General features: G+C 37.5%; 2 protein-coding genes and 1 long non-coding RNA gene across 3 annotated transcripts in view; 1 reads left to right on the plus strand and 2 right to left on the minus strand.

The window, feature by feature from the left end:
- The window catches only part of LOC139144240 (uncharacterized), a 71,238-nt gene that overhangs the window by 39,247 nt on the left and 7,886 nt on the right, over positions 1-24,105 (plus strand). The window lies entirely within an intron of this gene.
- LOC139144235 (uncharacterized) lies at positions 326-14,498 on the minus strand. Its single transcript, XM_070714903.1, has 4 exons — positions 13,946-14,498; positions 4,309-4,638; positions 3,978-4,130; positions 326-3,173 (listed from the first exon to the last, which is right to left on the minus strand). The coding sequence occupies exons 1-4, from the start codon at positions 13,947-13,949 to the stop codon at positions 3,040-3,042; spliced, it is 621 nt and encodes a 206-aa protein (XP_070571004.1). The 5' UTR covers positions 13,950-14,498; the 3' UTR covers positions 326-3,039.
- On the minus strand, positions 20,716-24,073 carry LOC139144237 (uncharacterized). The gene is made up of 6 exons (XM_070714905.1): positions 23,776-24,073; positions 22,397-22,624; positions 22,230-22,268; positions 21,917-22,063; positions 21,359-21,448; positions 20,716-21,145 (listed from the first exon to the last, which is right to left on the minus strand). Exons 2-6 carry the CDS (start codon positions 22,617-22,619, stop codon positions 20,985-20,987), a joined length of 660 nt encoding a protein of 219 aa, XP_070571006.1. The 5' UTR covers positions 22,620-22,624; positions 23,776-24,073; the 3' UTR covers positions 20,716-20,984.

The following is a 24,105-nucleotide window of genomic DNA, read 5'->3' on the forward strand; positions in this document are numbered from 1 at the left end:
CATACATACATACATACACTATATGTAAATAGCAAAAATTCGTCACGTGTCACAACATGAGCTGTTATCATTGGCCCTGAGAAGTGAAATTCATCAAACATCAAACCTTTTTATTCCAGGTTTTATGTCCCTATGTAAGCATAATTTATGTAGGCAGGCTTTAGCTCCGCGCCCGCCATAAAACCTTGACTGACACTCTCTAAGTCATCTTATAAGACTAGAGTAGAGAGAGTTTAATCTTGGCACAGATTAATAACCTTGGATGTTAATTAAAATGTACGTGTGAGGCAGGCGCCATTTTAAAGTAACTAAAGCTTGGGTTCGGAAGGGCTCACAGACATACAAATCACTGCAAATCAGATGCAAGATTTCATAAACAGAAAACATGGACAGAATAATCTTTAGGCTTTGATGTTGTTTACAACCCACTAAAACATCGCCTGATACGACAAGTAGAGTGTTTGATTTAGACTTCAGCGTAATCTAATTATCACATTCTTTGAAGCACATGTCTTAGTGTGGTATATGTCACCATGGTACATCGATGAGACAGTCATGAAAGAAAAAAGATAAAGATAGAGATCGAGACAGAGTCAGACATAGATTTCAACCCCTTGTCTAAAGGGTGATCCATATCTAACACCCACTGCTCTCATGATAACCTATGGCGTAAACACCTGAATTTATGAGAATTATCTGTACAATACAGGGAAAAAATTAAGCGCCGAAGCATCCCCTGGACTAGATATACTCCCAGTGGAATTATTTTCCAGTTAGGCTAGATCTGAAGTTATCGTTCTTTTTTTAAGTCACAAAACCATGCCAGCTGGTGGCAAACAGTGAACGGTCAGTTCCAGCCATATACTCTGTGTGTGACCCTAAGGTCAGGATGTGTCGGCGTTTCTTCCGACTCAGAATCACCTTACTGATATATATTGTGTTGGCTTCCTGTGCTCCTCTAAAGACACCATGGTCTTTGAAAGCGTGCAAACATCGAAATAGCGTTAAGTGTCTAAGGATATCCGGTGAAGGAAGTAATTGCTAGATGCTCCGGAATTAAACAGTTTGAATAACATATTTAAGGTTTATCTCCCGGATAATACAACATCAATCAAAACGCTTTTGGGTAATTAATTGCATCATCGGATAGTCAAGCTGCCATGCTGTGATTGGTTTCGATGACATCTGTGTAGATGTAGACACACAGACATGGTACGGATTTCGCGATTTAACCGGGCATTTTACAATGGTTATGATATGTAGAACCGATAAACAATATAACAAAATATAAACACAGACAAAGAAAACATGAAGTTCAAAATACGGAAAAAAAATAAACAGTTCCAGTCTTAGCGAGGACATGATTTGTGTGCAACATTCAAAGAAAATACAGTAAATGTTAGAAATGTAACAAATCAGCAATGCAACTGAACAACCGCATGTCGAAGATACCACATGAACCATTTCATGAAAACAGACATATGATACTAATGTTTATCCCATATGTTAATTATTAATCGTGCATTACCCGGTAATATTTATAGTTATTATCTAATAAAAACCACAGTTGCATCGATATCATCACGATTATGCTCTTTTTATCTTGTTCCCGATGCTTTTTTATCTTTATTGAAAAAAGCATGATATATTGGGACAGATCTCAACAGCTGCGGTTATACAGAGATGAATCAAACTACCTGTGCATTTTGCCGTTACTTTTAAAAGTTAGCATTCTACAGTCAGAAAGTCTACATTTGTAAATGAAGTTGTCTCCCCGTGGTTAACTTTAAAACATTGAAAATACCACTAAAAAAAAGATGACATACAAAGTAATATGCATTTTCACCGATATTAAATTCATACATTAAAAGGTACTGGGTTTCAGGTATAGGTCAAAGCCTGTGAAAATTTTCAGCGAAACCTTGCGTTTTCCAAATAAATTGACATAATGAATATCTTTCTATCCTTCCTTTTTGATGTATTTCAGATTAAGTCTTAATAGCTGAAAACTGTAATATTCCTTCCGAATTTTGCATTTATGCATAGATGAATATTTTTTCACACAGAATATCGTATGACTTAAACATCGGGCCATTCTTTGTTTCAAAAAATGCTTGTTTGGACGATGATGGACAAATCACGACTCCACGCCGTGGTTGTTACATATTAATCCACTGTGACACAACTTTCACAAATTGAAAATAGACAACTAGACAATAGTGTTCAAGTTTCCAATGTCTTTGACAAATATATAAAAAAGAAAAAGACCAGAGCTTACAAATTGGGAGGTTTTATTTTTTACACAGTAGGGCAATGGCTAAAAGAATAGCAATTTTTCATTGAAACTCATGGGGAGTGCTGCTTACAGTTAGTTTAACAAACATGGTATAAATTAACTCCCAATCAAGTTCCCCTTCAAATATGATAAAATTACTGATTTTGGTGATAGACAAAACAGATGCTAGACAATACACTGTGGTGCTACAACTACACTGTGGTGCTAGATACTACACTGTGGTGCTAGATACTACACTGTGGTGCTAGATACTACACTGTGGTGCTATTTTAAGGATTACCGTGACGTCGAACAGTGGCTAGGACTGTCCTGCGTATGAACCATGGATATACCTTAAACAAGAAATGTCATTATTGTTCTGAATTATTTCAAAACGGAGATATTCTTGTCATACCTAAAAGCATTTCGCAAAGTATATCACAGTATGTAAAAAGGACCTTGACCTTCAATGATGTTTTCAATAAATCGTAAGATTCGCTTTACCATCTTTTGCATTTTTATGATAGGAGAGGTACACACGCACAATGCCGGTAGATGACATCGGCCATTTAACCCTGTACAGTCGATACCGACGGAATATCCATTTACCTAATGACAGTGCGTCAGTTTTGAACATTAGCATATAACGCTCACACGAGTAAAAATTTTGTGATTGTAAACTTCACCGTTTTCTGCAGAAACTTGAATTCATATTGGTATCCTAAAACCTAATAAATAATATTGTCTGTCTGTCTATCTGCCCGTCAAACTCGAGTAGCATTGCTTACATCGTGCTCGCTCAGTCCGCCCTCAGGATGAGCGACGATGACATCCATAGACTGTCCACTTGCGCTTCTTTTTATCGCACCATTTTGTTCAACTAAATTTCCATTTCGTCCTTGAAGAAATAAAAAACGCGGAAGATTATTACTTTTAGTGACACGCTTTTTGCAAAAGAATTATTCCTCAACTAGTGATTACGTTTAAATTTATGGAAACTAGCCTTATGCTCAGAGCAGATGAAAGGCAACCCATCAGTATGAGTTTAAAGCGAACCGCGCATTCACAAAAGTATAGATTATTATTCTGTATTACTACTAGAGGATAGTGACCTCTGACCTCACCGTTTCACAAAATGCATTTATTTAGTGGTACGTAGGAAACTTACTTTGACACGATTGAACTAAATTGGGATAATTGGATAAACATATTTTTCAAATTTCTCAAACATGTTAGGTGCCCTATTGCTGAATGTTGCAATTATACAAATTACTTATAACAAAAAGTACATAACTTAAAAAGAAAAGCAGATGAGCTTACATTTGCTGATTAAACCGACATTACTTCACGATCCAATTATCCAAAATTAATTCCAATCGTGTTCTTTCACAATGTCGGACTACTTGTCAGAACAGTATTAGGAGTACAAATAGCGACGTAAGCCGAATGAAAATGGATAGGAATTTATACACTCAAAACCACCATACTTTTCGATGTAGACTTTCATTTTGATAAACCATTGTCACAAATGTTGTCTAAGCCTGTGGAATAAGTAAACATCTTTCTATAATTTTGTTGTTCAAGGGTCAGCATATGATCGTCAAATATGATAAACAATGTCATCCAGTTCTACTCAAGTTTGGTAGTAGTGGAATTTCTCTTCTGATAAATATGACATTAAAAGATGTCAACAATTACTCACTTTTGAAAAGCTGCTCCATTTGTATCGGTATATTCATCTTCAGCTTCCATAGAACATACAGGATTGCAATCAAAAGAACCAATACGACGATTATTATTACGAAGAATGTAATAACGGCAATCCAAATCGTTGAAACTGGGACTTGTATGAAATCTGTGAGAAAGTTACAGTGTGTTACTGGTAGGTGATCACGATGTGGTCTAAAGAGGCAAAATGAAAGTGCTCCCCGAAAATAAAGTCTTATAAAGATTCCAGTTTCTTTAGATGCTTTATATTCTTACATTACAACGTCCTGAAAATTGAGTTAACAAAGGCACATGAGGGAACTCACCATTCTCAGCTACTTTGTAATATCCATTAGTATTGGGCAGTTCGACAGGTAGAGAAGTTTCACGCATAGTAGTTGGAGTCATAGTAGGAGTACTAACAGTGGTCTTTTGTTCTTCCTTGTCGTTCGTTACGTTGTATGCATTATCTTCTGTCTCTCTCATGCCGTGACATTGATAACGCCTTGACAGACTGATTACTTGGCCATGATCATAACACGTTCCGCCGTTACAATGAGTTTTGCACTCTTCCATTGATGTGAAGTACACTGCATTCACGCTAGCGAACAGGCAGAGCAGAACTATGCCCGTTGAAATCCTCTTGAAACCAGCCCCTGCCGGATTTTGGGATTTTGAGAGGAAAGTAAATGCATAGATCATTGAAATAGTACAGGGGGTCTTAGGTTGGCGATTGTATAATTACAGTAGGGCAAGACAATTTCTCATCCTTGGATTCTTCCTTCTAAATCTTTTGTACAGGAGAAAGTAAAAAGTAATCTTCAGGGTTATTCAAATTTACTGTCACAGAATCCTTATGTTAACAATGATAATTAAAGCTGCAAGCAGCGTTGGCGGGGCCCAAGCGGATAACATGGTTGAAAGATCTTGCACTAATGATATTATGTGCAAAATTCGATCTTGGAAAAGTATGATTTTGAACATCATCTCATAGTTACTGTACATGTCAGTGGGAATTGCATATTCTACGTAAAATCCAATATGGCGGCGAAATATGAAGGATGTAGCACTTGTGGTTACTGAGTTATGGACATATACTCATATTTAAGGGCAAAGGTCATCGAGGTCACATGACATTTTGTCAAAAAAATTGTAAAGCTTAGTTATCCCTATATACCAAAAATCAGACCTCTAGCTCTATTGGCTAGCTCAGAATTAGATATGCGCATAATTAATGAGGTACAGGATGTGGTGTCATAAGGTCTCCCATCATACCAAATATGAAGGGTGTAGCACTTGTGGTTACTGAGTTATGGACATATACGTATTTTCAAGGTCAAAGGTCATCGAGGTCATGTGACATTTTGTCAAAAAAATTGTATTGCTAAGTTATCCCTATATACCAAAAATCAGACCTCTAGCTCTATTGGCTGGCTCAGAATTACATATGCGCATAATTAATGAGGTACAGGATGTGGTGTCATAAGGTCTCCCATCATACCAAATATGAAGGGTGTAGCACTTGTGGTTACTGAGTTATGGACATATACGTATATTCAAGGTCAAAGGTCATCGAGGTCATGTGACATTTTGTCAAAAAATTGTAATGCTAAGTTATGCCTATATACAAAAATCAGACCTTTAGCTCTATTGGCTGGCTCAAAATTAGATATGCACATAATTAATGAGGTACAGGATGTGGTGTCATAAGGTCTCCCATCATACCAAATATGAAGGCTGTAGCACTTGTGGTTACTGAGTTATTGATATATACGTATATTCAAGGTCAAAGGTTATCGAGGTGACGTGACATTATGTCAAAAAAATTGTCTATGCTAAGTTATCCCTATATACCAATAATCAGACCTCTAGCTCTATTGGCTGGCTCAGAATTACATATGCGCATAATTAATGAGGTACAGGATGTGGTGTCATAAGGTCTCCCATCATACCAAATATGAAGGGTGTAGCACTTGTGGTTACTGAGTTATGGACATATACGTATATTCAAGGTCAAAGGTCATCGAGGTCACGTGACATTTTGTCAAAAAAATTGTATTGCTAAGTTATCCCTATATACCAAAAATCAGACCTTTAGCTCTATTGGCTGGCTCAGAATTAGATATGCGCATAAAATCCAAGATGGCGGCCAAATCATGTGACCAATCCAAATGTCTTTCGCAAACTTAAAAGAGATCACTCTGAGGATGAGATGAGTAAAATTTCAGTTAAATCGGTGTGTTTGTTCTGGAGAAGAAGATTTTTAATGATTAAATTGCGATTTTCATAAATCCAAGATGGCGGCCAAATCACGTGACCGATCCAAACGTCTTTCGCAAACTTGAAAGAGATCACTCTAAGGATGACATGAGTAAAATTTCAGCTAAATCTGTATGTTGGTTCTGGAGAAGAAGATTTTTAAAATTAAGTCGGTATTTTTCGCAAATCCAATATGGCCGCCAGGTCGCGCGACTATTCGAAATTTGTATACCCAGGTGCACGAGATCTCATAGGTACCTATTAGCCCTGCAAGTTTCAGAAGTTTGCGGTAAGCGGTGATTGAGTTCTAGGTCGACAAAAAAAGAGCGGAAGAAGAAGAAGAAGAAGAAGAAGAAGATTAAAGCTGCAAGCAGCGTTGGCGGGGCCCAAGCGGATAACATGGTTGAAAGATCTTGCACTAATGATATTATGTGCAAAATTCGATCTTGGAAAAGTATGATTTTGAACATCATCTCATAGTTACTGTACGTGTCAGTGGGAATTGCATATTCTACGTAAAATCCAATATGGCGGCGAAATATGAAGGATGTAGCACTTGTGGTTACTGAGTTATGGACATATATACTATATTTAAGGGCAAAGGTCATCGAGGTCACGTGACATTTTGTCAAAAAATTGTAAAGCTTAGTTATCCCTATATACCAAAAATCAGACCTCTAGCTCTATTGGCTAGCTCAGAATTGATATGCGCATAATTAATGAGGTACAGGATGTGGTGTCATAAGGTCTCCCATCATACCAAATATGAAGGGTGTAGCACTTGTGGTTACTGAGTTATGGACATATACGTATTTTCAAGGTCAAAGGTCATCGAGGTCATGTGACATTTTGTCAAAAAAATTGTATTGCTAAGTTATCCCTATATACCAAAAATCAGACCTTTAGCTCTATTGGCTGGCTCAGAATTACATATGCGCATAATTAATGAGGTACAGGATGTGGTGTCATAAGGTCTCCCATCATACCAAATATGAAGGGTGTAGCACTTGTGGTTACTGAGTTATTGATTTATACGTATATTCAAGGTCAAAGGTTATCGAGGTCATGTGACATTATATCAAAAAAAATTGTCTTGCTAAGTTATCCCTATATACCAAAAATCAGACCTCTAGCTCTATTGGCTGGCTCAGAATTAGATATGCGCATAATTAATGAGGTACAGGATGTGGTGTCATAAGGTCTCCCATCATACCAAATATGAGGCTGTAGCACTTGTGGTTACTGAGTTATTGAATTATACGTATTTTCAAGGTCAAAGGTCATCGAGGTCATGTGACTTTTGTCAAAAAAATTGTATTGCTAAGTTATCCCTATATACCAAAAATCAGACCTTTAGCTCTATTGGCTGGCTCAGAATTACATATGCGCATAATTAATGAGGTACAGGATGTGGTGTCATAAGGTCTCCCATCATACCAAATATGAAGGCTGTAGCACTTGTGGTTACTGAGTTATGGACATATACGTATTTTCAAGGTCAAAGGTCATCGAGGTCATGTGACATTTTGTCAAAAAAATTGTATTCCTAAGTTATCCCTATATACCAAAAATCAGACCTTTAGCTCTATTGGCTGGCTCAGAATTACATATGCGCATAATTAATGAGGTACAGGATATGGTGTCATAAGGTCTCCCATCATACCAAATATGAAGGGTGTAGCACTTGTGGTTACTGAGTTATGGACATATACGTATTTTCAAGGTCAAAGGTTATCGAGGTCACGTGACATTTTGTCAAAAAAATTGTAATGCTAAGTTATGCCTATATACCAAAAATCAGACCTCTCGCTCTATTGGCTGGCTCAGAATTAGATATGCGCATAATTAATGAGGTACAGGATGTGGTGTCATAAGGTCTCCCATCATACCAAATATGAAGGGTGTAGCACTTGTGGTTACTGAGTTATGGACATATACGTATATTCAAGGTCAAAGGTCATCGAGGTCACGTGACATTTTGTCAAAAAAATTGTATTGCTAAGTTATCCCTATATACCAAAAATCAGACCTTTAGCTCTATTGGCTGGCTCAGAATTAGATATGCGCATAAAATCCAAGATGGCGGCCAAATCATGTGACCAATCCAAATGTCTTTCGCAAACTTAAAAGAGATCACTCTGAGGATGAGATGAGTAAAATTTCAGTTAAATCGGTGTGTTTGTTCTGGAGAAGAAGATTTTTAATGATTAAATTGCGATTTTCATAAAATCCAAGATGGCGGCCAAATCACGTGACCGATCCAAACGTCTTTCGCAAACTTGAAAGAGATCAATCTAAGGATGACATGAGTAAAATTTCAGCTAAATCTGTATGTTGGTTCTGGAGAAGAAGATTTTTAAATTAAGTCGGTATTTTTCGCAAATCCAATATGGCCGCCAGGTCGCGCGACTATTCGAAATTTCTATACCCAGGTGCATGAGATCTCATAGGTACCTATTAGCCCTGCAAGTTTCAGAAGTTTGCGGTAAGCGGTGATTGAGTTCTAGGTCGACAAAAAAAGAGCGGAAGAAGAAGAAGAAGAAGAAGAAAAGAAGATTAAAGCTGCAAGCAGCGTTGGCGGGGCCCAAGCGGTTAACATGGTTGAAATATCCTGCACTAATGATATTATATGCAACATTTGAGCTTCAAATAGTAGGATTTTGAACATCATCTAATAGTTACTTTACGTTTCACTTGAAATTTAATATTTTACGGAAAATCCAATATGGCGGCCAAACCACGTGACCGATCAAAACGCATTTCGCAAACTTAAAATCACATCACACTTAAGATGGTATATGAAAATTTCTGTCAAATCAGTGTTTGTTTGGGAGAAGAAGATTTTTAAAGATTAAATCACGATTTTCGAAAAATCCAATATGGCAGCCAAACCACGTGACCGATCCAAACGCCTTTTGCAAACTTGAAAGAGATCACACTTAAGATGTTACATGTCAAATTTCAGTTGAATCGGTGTGTTGGTTGTGGAGAAGAAAATTTTTAAATATTAATTCATGATTTTCCTAAAATCCAATATGGCGGCCAAACCACATGACTGATCAAAACGCCTTTCGCAAATTTGAAAGCGATCGCACTTAAGATGTTACATGTCAAATTTCAGTTGAATCGGTGTGTTGGTTCTGGAGAAGAAGATTTTTAAAGATTAAATCACGATTTTCGCAAAAATCTAATATGGCGGCCAGACCACATGACCGATCAAACGCCTTTCGCAAACTTGAAAGAGATCACACTTAAGATGTTACATGTCAAATTTCAGTCGAATCGGTGTGTTGGTTCTGGAGAAGAAGATTTTTAAAGATTATATTACGATTTTCGCAAAAATCCAATATGGCGGCCAGACCACGTGACCGATCAAAACGCCTTTCGCAAACTTGAAAGAGATCACACTTAAGATGTAACATGTGAAATTTCAGTCGTATCGGTGTGTTAGTTCTGGAGAAGAAGATTTTTAAAGATTAAATCACGATTTTCGCAAAAATCCAATATGGCGGCCAGACCACGTGACCAATCAAAACGCCTTTCGCAAACTTGAAAGAGATCACACTTAAGATGTTACATGTCAAATTTCAGTCGAATCAGTGTGTTGGTTCTGGAGAAGAAGATTTTTGAAGATTAAATCACGATTTTCTCAAAATCCAATATGGCGGCCAAACCACGTGACTGATCAAAACGCCTTTCGCAAACTTGAAAGAGATAACACTTAAGATGTTACATGTGAAATTTCAGTCGAATCGGTGTTTTGGTTCTGGAGAAGAAGATTTTTAAAGATTAAATGGGTATTTTTCAAAAATCCAATATGGCGGCCAAGGTCACGTGACCGCATGCGATTTTATTGGCAAATTCTGAAGACCTTAGGCCATGCTTGCTATACAAAAAATTTCAAATCGACTAGACCCCTGGGTCTTCTGGAGAAGCCATTTTTAGGTTTTTGGAAATCCAATATGGCCGCCAGGTCACGTGACCAATCGAAATTTGTATACCCAGGTGCACGAGATCTTATAGGTACCTATTAGCCCTGCAAGTTTCAGAAGTTTGCGGTAAGCGGTGTTTGAGTTCTAGGTCGCCAAAAAAAGAGCGGAAGAACGAAAAGAAGAAGATTAAAGCTGCAAGCAGCGTTGGCGGGGCCCAAGCGGATAACATGGTTGAACATTCTTGCACTAATGATATTATGTGCAAAATTCGAGCTTGCAAAAGTAGGATTTTAGACATCATCTAATAGTTACTGTACGTTTCACTTGGAATTTAATATATTACGGAAAATCCAATATGGCGGCCAAACCACGTGACCGATCAAAACGCCTTTCACAAACTTGAAAGAGATCACACTTTTTATGTTACATGTCAAATTTCAGTCGAATCGGTTTGTTGCTTCTGGAGAAGAAGATTTTAAGGATTTAATCACGATTTTCACAAAATCCAATATGGCGGCCAAACCACGTGACCGATCAAAACGCCTTTCGCAAACTGGAAAGAGATCACACTTAAGATGTTACATATCAAATTTCAGTAGAATCGGTGTGTTGGTTCTGGAGAGAAGATTTTTGAAGATTAAATCACGATTTTCGCAAAATCCAATATGGCAGCCAGACCACGTGACCGATCAAAACGCCTTTTGCAAACTGGAAAGAGATCACACTTAAGATGTTACATATCAAATTTCAGTAGAATCGGTGAGTTGGTTCTTTTTTAAAGATTAAATCACCGATTTTCGCAAAATCCAATATGGCGGCCAAACCACAAGACCGATCAAAACGCCTTTCGCAAACTTGAAAGAGATCACACTTAAGATGTTACATGTGAAATTTTAGTCGAATCGGTTGTTGGTTCTGGAGAAGAAGATTTTTGAAGATTAAATCACGATTTTCGCAAAATCCATATGGCGGCCAGACCACGTGACCGATCAAAACGCCTTCCGCAAACTTGAAAGAGATCACACTTAAGATGTTATATGTCAAATTTCAGTCGAATCGGTGTGTGGTTCAGGAGAAGAAGATTTTTAAAGATTAAATGAGGATTTTCGCAAAAATCCAATAGGCGGCCAGACCACGTGACCGATTAAAACGCCTTCGCAAACTTGAAAGAGATCACACTTAAGATGCTACATGTCAAATTTCAGTTGAATCGGTGTGTTCGTTCTGGAGAAGAAGATTTTTGAAGATTAAATCACGATTTTTGCAAAATCCAATATGGCGGCCAAACCACGTGACCGATCAAAACGCCTTTCGCAAACTTGAAAGAGATCACACTTAAGATGTACATGTGAAATTTCAGTCGAATCGGTGTTTTGGTTCTGGAGAAGAAGATTTTTAAAGAATAAATCACGATTTTTGCAAAATCCAATATGGCGGCCAAGGTCACGTGACCGCATGCGATTTTATTGGCAAATTTTAAAGACCTTAGGCCATGCTTGCTATACAAAAAATTTCAAATCGACTAGACCCCTGGGTCTTCTGGAGAAGCCATTTTTAGGTTTTTGGAAAATCCAATATGGCCGCCAGGTCACGTGACCAATCGAAATTTGTATACCCAGGTGCACGAGATCTCATAGGTACCTATTAGCCCTGCAAGTTTCAGAAGTTTGCGGTAAGCGGTGGTTGAGTTCTAGGTCGACAAAAAAAGAGCGGAAGAGGAAGAAGAAGAAAGAAGAATATTGAACTCCTATAAAACCAATAGGGGCCCAGCCGGTAGGCTTGGGCCCCTAAATATTGAACTCCTATAAAACCAATAGGGGCCCAGCCGGTAGGCTTGGGCCCCTAAATATTGAACTCCTATAAAACCAATAGGGGCCCAGCCGGTAGGCTTGGGCCCCTAATTAAAGCTGCAAGCAGCGTTGGCGGGGCCCAAGCGGTTAACATGGTTGAAAAATCTTGCACTAATGATATTATGTGCAAAATTCGAGCTTCAAAAAGTAGGATTTTGAACATCATCTAATAGTTACTGTACGTTTCACTTGGAATTTAATATTTTACGGAAAATCCAATATGGCGGCCAAACCACGTGACCGATCCAAACGCCTTTCGCAAACTTGAAAGAGATCACACTTAAGATGTTACACATAAAATTTCAGCTCAATCGTGTGTTTGTTGTAGAGAAGAAAATTTTTATAGATTAAATCATGATTTTCCTAAAATCCAATATGGCGGCCAAACCACGTGACCAATCCAAATGCCTTTCACAAACTTGAGAGAGATCACACTTAAGATGTTACATATAAAATTTCAGTCGAATCGGTGTGTCGGTTCTGGAGAAGAAGATTTTTAAAGATTAAATCACGATTTTCGCAAAATCCAATATGGCGGCCAAACCACGTGACCGATCAAAACGCCTTTCGCAAACTTAAAAGAGATCACACTTAAGATGTTATACATAAAATTTCAGCTCAATCAGTGTGTTGGTTGTGGAGAAGAAAATTTTTAAAGATTAATTCATGATTTTTCTCAAAATCCAATATGGCGGCCAAACCACGTGACCGATCAAAACGCCTTTCGCAAACTTGAAAACGATCACACTTAAGATGTTACATGTCAAATTTCAGTCGAATCGGTGTGTTGGTTCTGGAGAAGAAGATTTTTAAAGAGTAAATCACGATTTTCCTAAAATCCAATATGGCGGCCAGACCACGTGACCGATCCAAACGCCTTTCGCAAACTTGAAAGAGATCACACTTAAGATATTACACATAAAATTTCAGCTCAATCGGTGTGTTGTTGTGGAGAAGAAAATTTTTAAAGATTAAATCATGATTTTCCTAAAATCCAATATGGCGGCCAAACCACATGACCGATCAAAACGCCTTTCGCAAACTTGAAGAGATCACACTTAAGATGTTACATATTAAATTTTAGTGAATCGGTGTTTTGGTTCTGGAGAAGAAGATTTTTAAAGATTAAATTGATATTTTTCAAAAATCCAATATGGCGGCCAAGGTCACGTGACCGCATGCGATTTTATTGGCAAATTCTTAAGACCTTAGGCCATGCTTGCTATACAAAAAATTTCAAATCGACTAGACCCCTGGGTATTCTGGAAAAGCCATTTTTAGGTTTTTGGAAAATCCAATATGGCCGCCAGGTCACGTGACCAATCGAAATTTGTATACCCAGGTGCACGAGATCTCATAGGTACCTATTAGCCCTGCAAGTTTCAGAAGTTTGCGGTAAGCGGTGTTTGAGTTCTAGGTCGACAAAAAAAGAGCGGAAGAACCAGAAGAAGAATATTGAACTCCAGTAAAAGCAATAGGGGCCCAGCCGGTAGGCTTTGCCCCTAATTAAATACGGTCCGGAGCAAAATATTTGCCAATATCATAGCTTTCAGACAACATGTATGTACTGCGTCGTTGATTGTCGAGAATTCGCACTCGGAGTGCTTTTAGTATTAGCGAGATCAAACCGTATTCGTAATATCATTGTAACAGAACTGGAAGGTCTTATTGCAACGGGACACCTCTGATGTGCTTGACGTGATAAACATTTTCATATTCTACTAGTTTTGTATATCTGATCTTTTCAACCTAATTGACGCGGCTATTCTAGATCAACGCACGATAGCAGGGAAACCAGTCTGTAGGGGCGTAGGTCTGCAGATATTGCCGGCAGCACGTACGCCAAGAAGTGAATATAGGAACAGATATGCCCTGACAGTACTCAGCGAGATGAATTATCACTTCATAATGAAATTACTCACCCATAATACACTGTTGTGTTTGTCACTGCAACGCGTATTTGCACTTGTATTCCGGCTTTGCAAGGTTTGCTTGGGGTATCACGATATGACTACACGTGCTTACTGACCACGTGTGGTCACAAAGTCTTATTCAGTAGAATAGCATGGGGTACTTTAGTCGGACCACCTAGGCCAACGTGTAATAATAATAATCTTTATTACCCTTAATCATAATAATATTACAATTCAATGATGAATGTACATCTGAGTTGTGCTGTGATAAAGGGTAAATGGAAACGGAAAATAGCAAATGCTAGTCTAGTCCGTTCCCAAAGCCATTTGATGTTAAAGCAAGGAAACGAAGAAGAAAAAAGTATATCGAGGGTAGTGTACATGAAAGTAGTGGATTGCAAAGTAACCTAATTGTAACAAAGTAACTAAGTGAATAAAAGAACAACTACATAAATAAATATATAACTAAATAGATACATTACGAGTAAGTAGAAATGCGTAAAAAAGAAAACGATAAGAGAGAGAGAAAAAAAAAAACGTATATAAAATATATATATTTAAATATGATATACATATATGTAAAGTTGAATATAACTCTTCATCACTTAAAAAAAAAAAAAAAAAAAAAAAAAAACCAAAAAAACAATCGTGTAAAAGTAGACTTGAAAGTGCTAAGTAATTAACTAAGTAAATAAGAACAACTACAAAAAATACATTACGAATAAGTAGAAAATATGTAAAATAAAATACAAAAAAAACACAAAAAAACAAAAACAAAAAAAACCCAAAAAACAAAATGTATAGTGAAATATATATATTTATATATCTATGATATACACATTTGTAAAGTTGAATATAACTCTTCGTCATGTAAAACACTAACCGTGTATGAGGAGACTGAAAGGGAGTGTCTGAACGAACGTGTTTTGATACTTTTTGCATAAAACCATTTTTGGGCAAAAGCACAAAAATTCATGTGGTCTTTTTGACAAGTTTATGTTCATTCAAACCAGTTGACTCTAATTGCTCCCCCCTCTGATGGACGTGCATGTCTGTAGTCCGATCATTGTACGAACATTCCAAGTTTGAGCATTAATTGGCAGTGATGTCATGGTTTTCCCCAGTGGTCTGTCATGGCAGGCGCATGAAAGCTAAAAATATAACCAATGACTTCATTGGCCTGTTTTGTTTTCTCTTAACACTAAAGGCGCGAAAAGTATTATAATACAGAATGGACGCTAAACGCTTGGACAAACCTTTTGCCATACATAGAAATGTGTGAAACTCAATATAATATTATAAGAAAATAAATTCTTGCCTGTACATTCCTTTCACTCGTTGTAAAATCTACCTCTGTTTTAGAAATAAAGGAAACAGACTATGTAACGAAAACTGTACAGAGAAATTCTCTGAAAATGTTTCTGAAAGGGCGTGTAGCTGCCCAAGCCATCCCGACAAAGCAATGTCGTATTCTCTTTATTGGTGCATAAATGACATTCCATAAACCAATATTTGATTCATAGTGGCCCTCCCTGCATAGCATCCTCCTCTTAAGCTTGTTTTCAGGTCCTAATACACTAACAGTGTCATGATTGATGAAAATCCCGGCTTGTTCCGTGTATTCTGGTTCTTTCACCAATGCACACTTCCTATTCAAGACATCCCCAATATCACAAGAAAGCTTTAAATACCAGATCGTAGTGGCAAAGTGGCTTTATTTGTACACTTAAATAATCCATTCAACTTTTTCTCGACGTAAGGACTACAGAATCGCGGCCAACACTTAGGCCACGACAAAAAACCCTTAAGCCGACATTGTAACCATTCTCAAAAGGCACAGCCTACCAAAATTTGTATGGTATTCGTTTATGAAGTTTGTCATGAGGGAGACAAGCTTCGCTTACTGTGTTAGTTAATTCAGTCAATTGGCCAAAATTCATTTAAATCAATGAGCGTCAAGGACTAGCCTACAGCGCTAGTCTTACCAAGACTCAAACCTTTTTTAGAATGCTGATAATAATGTTTTCATTAAATCGCATGATTTGACTGTCATACAAATACATTGTATGCCCAAAAGTCGCTCCTTGAAGGGCATGTCAGACGAGAGAGTACGTTAGTATCTCTCTGTCCCTGTCTCTGTCTCTGTCTCTGTCTCTCTGTCTCTGTCTCTGCTCTCTCTGTCTCTATCTCTCTCTCTCTCTCTCTCTCTCTCACGCATAAACATCTGTAGATCAGTCGAAGGCAATTTTTAGAGTTGTGGAACGTTTTCTCTGAAGGCTTCCATGTTCGCATAAATTGTGACATTTTGTAAAAATGATATCCCAGCACAACCGCAAGGAGACACCTAGGATGGCTGATGTCACATAGCGGGTTATGATTATAACTGTTTTCAACAGTTTTACAAAGACCTTGCATGCAAGATTTATTCACTTTGATTATTGACAGATGCCGTGTCTACCGAGTCGTACTGAACTATACATGATACATAGCTATAAGAGCTCATGGAGCATGCACTTTGGCCGTACTACTATATTTAACACTTTATTATCTCCGCTGACAGCCCATTGATACTCTTGTTGTATATATTTCATGAATGTTAGTACTTCCTGAACAACTTTGAAGCATTTAATTTGACTCAAGTGGAACTTTTATTCTGACAACATCTGCACATAAAGTTAGTTGTTCCTACCTCCATGCTAGAAAAATGTCAATTAAATGATCTTCAACTTCCAATAGCCGTGGAAGTCAAACAGATATCCCGACTACTACGTACGTAATTCGTTTGAAGAGGATAAGATTAAAACTTCGCGGACACTTATTGTCTGGCTGTAAAGGAAACAACCTTTTCTGGGTTTAGAGATTTACACCCCGTTTGAAAGTTCTGCATGAACACATCACAAGCATTTTCGTGGCTGAGTGCCGAGTTAATTATGCTTGGCCCTACATTTCTTAACGTAACCTCCCTCGACTTGCCTATCTTAATGTTGCCCCTCTCATGTATGAGAAATGTCATCACGTGACCATGTACAAGTATGTACACGTTTAACCTTGAACCCACCAGTGCAAAGCTGTATTAGGAGACATTGTTTGTAGAAATAACAGCGACTATTTGGATAGACGCCATATTCGGCTTCACATGTTGTGAAGTTGAACGAGTGCAACAGGCATAGAGCGATAAAATGAAACGATGATGAAGCCCTATATAATTGTGACCTTTTTTACTCAGTCCTTCCAAAAAATTAAGCAATGATACATTAAAGATATTTGTTTAATCATGGGTGTAACATTCATGATTTGCTCTTCTTCGTTGGTGTGTGAAACAAAAAAGGTAATCCACATTCTCAGAGCCTCTGCTCTACTCTGTGCACATTAAGTATATTTAGTATGAATCAGAATATATTTGAAAATCCCCGTGCACAGTAAACATGTAGCCTTATCAGACTCGACGACTAGAATTTCCTTGTTTGGGCATTCATTACTACTACTACTACTACTGCACAACAAGTAAACGTTTACAAGAGATTCACATTTCCATTGCGCAAGCTCTTCGTGATGGAAATTTCCCCATCGAGTTCATCCCTATACAGGTTATTCCGTGCTATACGTCGGGTCACCACAAGGCCACTTTTCAGTTATTGCGGTTCGATTAAAAATATTTCGTTAAAGTAGAACGCGAATAACGAAAGTTGCAGGCTGGCAAAAAAAGTTCAGTATCGGCTTCAGTTTCCGGATTTTTATGAGAGCGGAATTAGCACGCTGTTGGCCTCTCCTATAAATACGGAATAATTATGTAACAGTTACTATGGTTGTACATGGCTAACGTATTTTCAACTTGTAAAGGAATATTAAGTGCTAGCAGAGAAAGTCAGCCGAGGTGAGGGAGAGGGCGGAATGTTATTAAAAAGCCGTATTATATATAATGCTCTCGCCAATCAACACTTGTGCCACACTACTTGCTGTACTATAAATAGCATCGCTAAGAGTAACACAAATACAAGATTACACGCGGCGAAATCTCAGCAAACAAAACATATATTCAGTGTAATATGGCACAATATACAGAAGAGAGTCATGCTGTCCGCTTTATTAAAATATATTAACGGACATCAAAACATCCCATCATGGATAAGTTGTCAGCATCGAGTGTATTGCCTTATTTGGGCATGTTTTGAAGTTTAAAATTAGCGACATTGGTTACATGCCATGCGTATTACACATAATATATGTGACCTACTTAATCAGCAAAATCTTTATCAGAGTCACGTGCTCATTACGCAACCTCAGCGTGATGGAAATTGTCCCGGACCGTCCATGGCTTCTCTGCATCCAGTTTATTCGAAAGTAGATTTCGATACAAGTCTACAGCATATTGTGTTGGCATTTACAAACACTATAGTAGTATTGCACTCTTAAGGATGAAAGATTTAACATTTTGTTCAAACTTTCCTCAGGGAATCTTTCAACAATTCTCTTTCAAAATCAAGAATAGAAATCGATGGTCACCGAACAAGTTTTGGTACTAGCGAAACAAATTACGCAATATTTGAAATATTTGAAATTCAAAATGGCCACATCCCTGTGTTAACTCTATGGAGAAAATGAAGTTTTCGATTTTCAAAAAACTAAGATGGTGAAAATGTCATTTATTCAAGAATTTTAAAATGAGCCTCCACAAGTCGGTAGATCAGAAAATACTCTTGTAAAGTAGTACCCACACATATAGCCTTCATATGAATATTAAATCTTTATGATCCACGCTATCCACGGTCTGAGGACATGACTGGGGTACAATGAAGCATTTAAAATACCAGCCTGGCGGTGACGACACCATATCAACTATGAGCCGGTACTCTTTTGAGTTTGTGCGTACGGTTTATCTGTCTCACAGGCCAGCCAAAACTAATTTTTATTGGAAAGATGTATGTTAAATGTTATGTGATATATGTTAAATATTGTGATAAACGTAAGACTAAACTGCAACTTTCCTATCACTGTTATGTAGTTATAAGAAACAGCCTATACTTATCGTTTGCCACTATATCTCATTTCGTTATTGTTACGGGTCACAATATCGAGAGATTATCTCCTGACCAAATAACTCATTAATCTCCCATCCATGCTTTGCTTTATGCATTTAAATTGAGATGACAGAATTACTTTTATCTCCTTTGTCCCCTCATCTCTTACTTCAGGCGACTTTGCGGCTCAAAAACCACACAGAATCATATTAGCGCTGTTTTATCGGCGACTTAAGAAGGCATGGCCCCCATCTTTTGTGGTGTCACGGTGATCAATTATAAAATTGGGTGGCAGGTCTGGCTGTACGGTAGCAGACTGCCAACGCTTATGGAAGATTTATTTCAAAGCGCACACACATAATCTACACGTATTGAAATCATTGTATGGTATCATAATACATGTCAACAAGCTATTATAATGCATATTGTAAAGAGTGTGTCACAGTATTTAACCTTAAGGGGGCTCTTCAGAGGTGATCAGTCAATTGACCTAATGGGAATGTTTAAAGGAGCTGTGTATTTTTTCCCTGTCGTTCATAGTACATTGGAGTAGCTGTTGCGCCTCGTGTATTTCCCACTGACAAGCAAGTCTATTATCCAGGGTTTAACGGTTACTGTTCTCGAAAGTGTAGCTTAAAAATAGAATTGCTTGCTTTGCTTTGCTTGCTACTGAAGTGCCATTGAAAAAATCCACATATAGTGGATTAGGTACACATCATAACGCGCCATAACCATGAATCTGAATGGTTTGTCAATTCTTATCTTCATTCTTAAAGAATCATATTTTGCGTTAGATATAATACATCATTGATATACAAACACATGACATCTGTGCTGAAATATTTACCAAACTGCGTATTCATCGAGTAGGTGATTAACTCTGCGTACTATAATGTGCCTCTAGTAACCATACCTACTATATTATAAACCCATTACTCTTTTGACTCACTTTGGAAAGGCGGCGATGAGAATCATTCGACTACTTCCCTGTAACAATTTTTACAAAGACGTAGTTCAATAACCAGTGAATGAAGTCATTGCAAGCCTTGAGATTGACCGTGACTTCGTCGCACTGCTAGAGTTGAATGAAGCAGACATGTACAAACATACTTTAAAAAACGCACAAACTCTGTCAGAGTGATTAATACGTAATGTGTAAACTGGGCTTCAGATAGCCTCATGAACAATTCTGTCCACTTAAAGAACTACCTCTTTCCCAAGGGCAAAGCATTCATCACCAATTACTCGATCGGATTCGAACTCTCACCCTACGTCAGCTGTTCACCTAGCAAAGAAATCCGCTATGAAAAAAACACTCGTTCATTATATTGTGACAATTATTGTCTTCTTTGAATCAAAACCGGCGGACAAGAGTTGAGATCTGACCTTGCATTCGTGATTACTGGTGTAACATAATTTTTGGTTTTATTGGGAGTCATGTTACCGCACCTTGTCTTCTTTGGTGGTTGGTAAGCTTTATTAGCAAAACTGGCTTTGAAATCTTTTCGTCATGCTGTGTGCCAATCGTTCGAGCAAAAATACACATTCTCATCTTCACACCACATTGTTCATACTGCACATTAAAATGTCCACTTCTGAGTGTAGTCGATTTTCTACCAATCTAGGGTTAAAAGTTTGTGTTCGGATTTCTTTAACCCTTCTTTATCTCTCTGGTTTCCAGCTAGAATAAAATGTGACTGTTTAGATTTGTAGTTACTGTTGTATTTATCAGCGATTACGTAGAGATATTGAAACCACAAATGTCATTAAAATAATTTGTTTATTTCTACAAGAACGTTCCGTATATTTCATGGTAAAGTAAATTACGCCGTGTACTGAAAACGTTGAGCTGAATGTATACTGAAAACGACAAAACCAACCAATTATGTTCTCGACGCGTTCAGAAATAGTTCAGAGTAAAAAACAGACTTTGCATGCAATCGTTCAATGTACGGTAATTTTGACTAAAGTCACAGTCTATGATAGATCAATAGAACAGTCATAGCCATGACAAGTATCATTTTTCAGCCTTAGGACTTCAATACTTGAGTCGAATTATCACTTCCTTCATCAGACGGAATTGCGTGTAGGACAGCATGACGATTTCCAGCACTGTTTAACGTCATGTTTGTCTCACTGTCGATTCTGCCGCCATGCTGGTGTCCGTGTGCACGTCCATTCGCTGGTTGATCTGCAAATGAAAGTTTTGTTGTCGGATGAACTGGCAATGGTGATTCAACTTCCTAAACCTATCCGCATTCTACGCGATAGCATTTCATTGCTACGTAAAATCGGAAAACGGGGATTCTTCTTTCAAATCGCAAATCATTCCAAAATTACTGGTAGATGATGTACGGGGATACTCGTTCCTAAATGCAATTTTCTGAATACTGGATGTACTAACCGTTGTTACTTTCAAATTGATGATTTTGTACTTGTGTAACTGTAGATATCGACACGCTGTTAGGGACATCTGCTTCTGTCCTATGTAATTCTAAACGAAGAATAAGTGAAAATAAAATTAATATAGACAAATGAAAACGAGGTCAAATGCTTTCTGAAAGTTCAAGATTGTCAACTAACAAAATATCGTTTACGAGTGTAAGCTCTTCAATCAGTTTTCACCTTAAAATGACGTGAAAATATTTCAAATCTTCATTCATCTTTTATTCAATCATCAATGATTCAATGATACAAAATGCATATATAAGAGTTGTAAAATTTCATGTAAGTAAGTGAAGTTTGGTCTGGACTACAATTCAAATGTAAACAATATAAGTGCATTTTACACGTATATGTATTATGCTGACAAGCTAAATTGTATTTAATAAACAGTTAGGTGAGTAGAGCAAGACCTTGCAATTAACACACTTCATGAAAATAGTGAAAAAAATCATCAAAAGTGGCAGTTTCACGACATTCGAGCGGAAAATGTATATCCTTATATGACTTGATATCATACCTGTAACATTTGTGTAATGCTTGTACTTTTTCTTTAGTTTACACTTCTCGATTATACGTAGAACGATCATCACACAAACAGCACCCAGTATGATGCATATGATTGCGACGACGGAAATATCGCCGTACAGCGTTTCCCCAAGAAAACCTGTAAAAAAACCAGGGCACTGAAAACCATTTATATTTAACAGGGACAAAATGTGCATCGACTTATTCGCCTAAAATAAGCAGTTTTAGAAAGTCAAAGAAATTATTTCAGGCAATTTGATGATAAAAATTTGACTCTCAGATCAGATGGTATGTGTTCTGCTCACCGTTGTTCTGTTTCTCAAAACTTCTGTACCAGAGATAATCTGAGGAAAAGTGATAAAAAAGATAGATATATTAATGCATCGAATATTTGCTAAGTTTGCTAAACTGCACGGTTACATTAATTCATTTTTTTTCTGATAAAAGGACATATATAAGACCAGCGACTTACGAGAACAGTAATCGACACATTCGGATGATGGTTTCTCGTTGGAATCATCGTCCGTTGGAGGGCATATGTTACTGCAAGGTGCACACTCATACCGCACGTCTTCAGATATATCTTCGCCATGGTCAATACAATAATTCTTATACGTGTAACAGTCAAGTTTACATTGGCTCTGGACAAAGTCAGACGTCGAGAGGAGCACGAGGATTCCGATATATCTTTCCATTCTCACTGCAGAGAAGAAGACAACCGTATGAAAACGACTCAAACTTCACAAAAGGTCTTATTCGTACCGATACTCTCACCAATACATATTTTTTAATTTATTACAATGACAGTTGTCCAAAAGGATAGATAGAAATTACGAAGACATAAACACAAGTGTATGCCAGCATGCGCAGTCAGTAAAATTTACCGATACTGTTTATTTCTTCTATACGTTGGGGAAAGCATTGATTTAACGACTCCTCTGGACTCGATTTTGCGAGAAATTGTCAAGCAACGTGAACCACATGAAGTGACTTTCATTGACTGACACATCAAAATTAAAGTTAGAAGTTACTGAGGGTGCCAGATGTTTGCCTGTGATTTACCCATTCCTTTTACATGGCAGTGACCCTCGTTCGAAAAAGTGATATTTCCCCCATTTTCAGTCATTGTAAATGTAAGCCAATATGTTGAAATACTAAGTATTATAATCCTTTCCAACACAAAGTTTTGTACAAGGTATGCAATGTCATTATTGCCAAGTAAATTCTACTTGGAACTAAAAAAATCAGTTGTGAAAAATAAAATTTGACTCCACAGAACATGCATTCTGGCTATATTGACAAGTCGCACATGACTCGATTTTTTCTGCAAACTGTTTTGTTTTTGTTCGTCTTGTTTTCTTTTTTGCGATAGAATTGATTTTTTAAACTTAGAAAAGAAGAAATTTCTTTTTAAGTGTCCACAGTATGAGAGACACATAAAAGAAATTGCACTTTACAGTTAATGGAACTGTAGAAAATATTGATTAGAGTCTATATGTGTTAAAATGATGGTAACAGAGCTTGCGTTTATCACTCACTTAGTACACTGCATCGTCAAATTTTGTTTCTTACATATGCATATTCTACTAAATTTCTTATTGATACGATGATTGCTTTCAAAGTTATATCATAAAATTAGAGGGACTTTTCATTGAAGGGCCAAATATATGATATATCATTTAAAACATTCTTACAGGTGTCCATACAATACCTATATGCCACCCCACGAATCACGTGTTAGGCAACTGGTCTGATATGGCATGTCTGTTCTATCGGCTGTCTGCACACTGAGGATGGAATCACGTCATCGATTTTGTACCAAAGCACATTGCCTACTGACACACAACTCACCTGTCTGTACAAGGACTGAAATTACGGGCTTCGACTTTCTTTAAAACCGTGTCTCGCCTTTGAGTGCAAGCAGCAACTTTTACATCAGCCGTTTCACAAATATCTGGAGTAAGGTTCGACCTTTGACCTTGGGGATTTCCCTGAACACCCTCCATGAAGACAAATATGTTTTGCATATTATTACCGCCAAAACCCGCGATCACATTTTACAGGCTAATTGATGCTCCGCTTTTTAGTCCCACCAACAATCATGTCGAACTTATGAATCCGTGACGTCAATCGGCGAATGTCTTCCATGATATGATCATTTTGTCACCTTTGTTGGTATGT

This window comes from Ptychodera flava, chromosome 11 (assembly GCF_041260155.1).
Source record: "Ptychodera flava strain L36383 chromosome 11, AS_Pfla_20210202, whole genome shotgun sequence".
NCBI lineage: Eukaryota > Metazoa > Hemichordata > Enteropneusta > Ptychoderidae > Ptychodera > Ptychodera flava.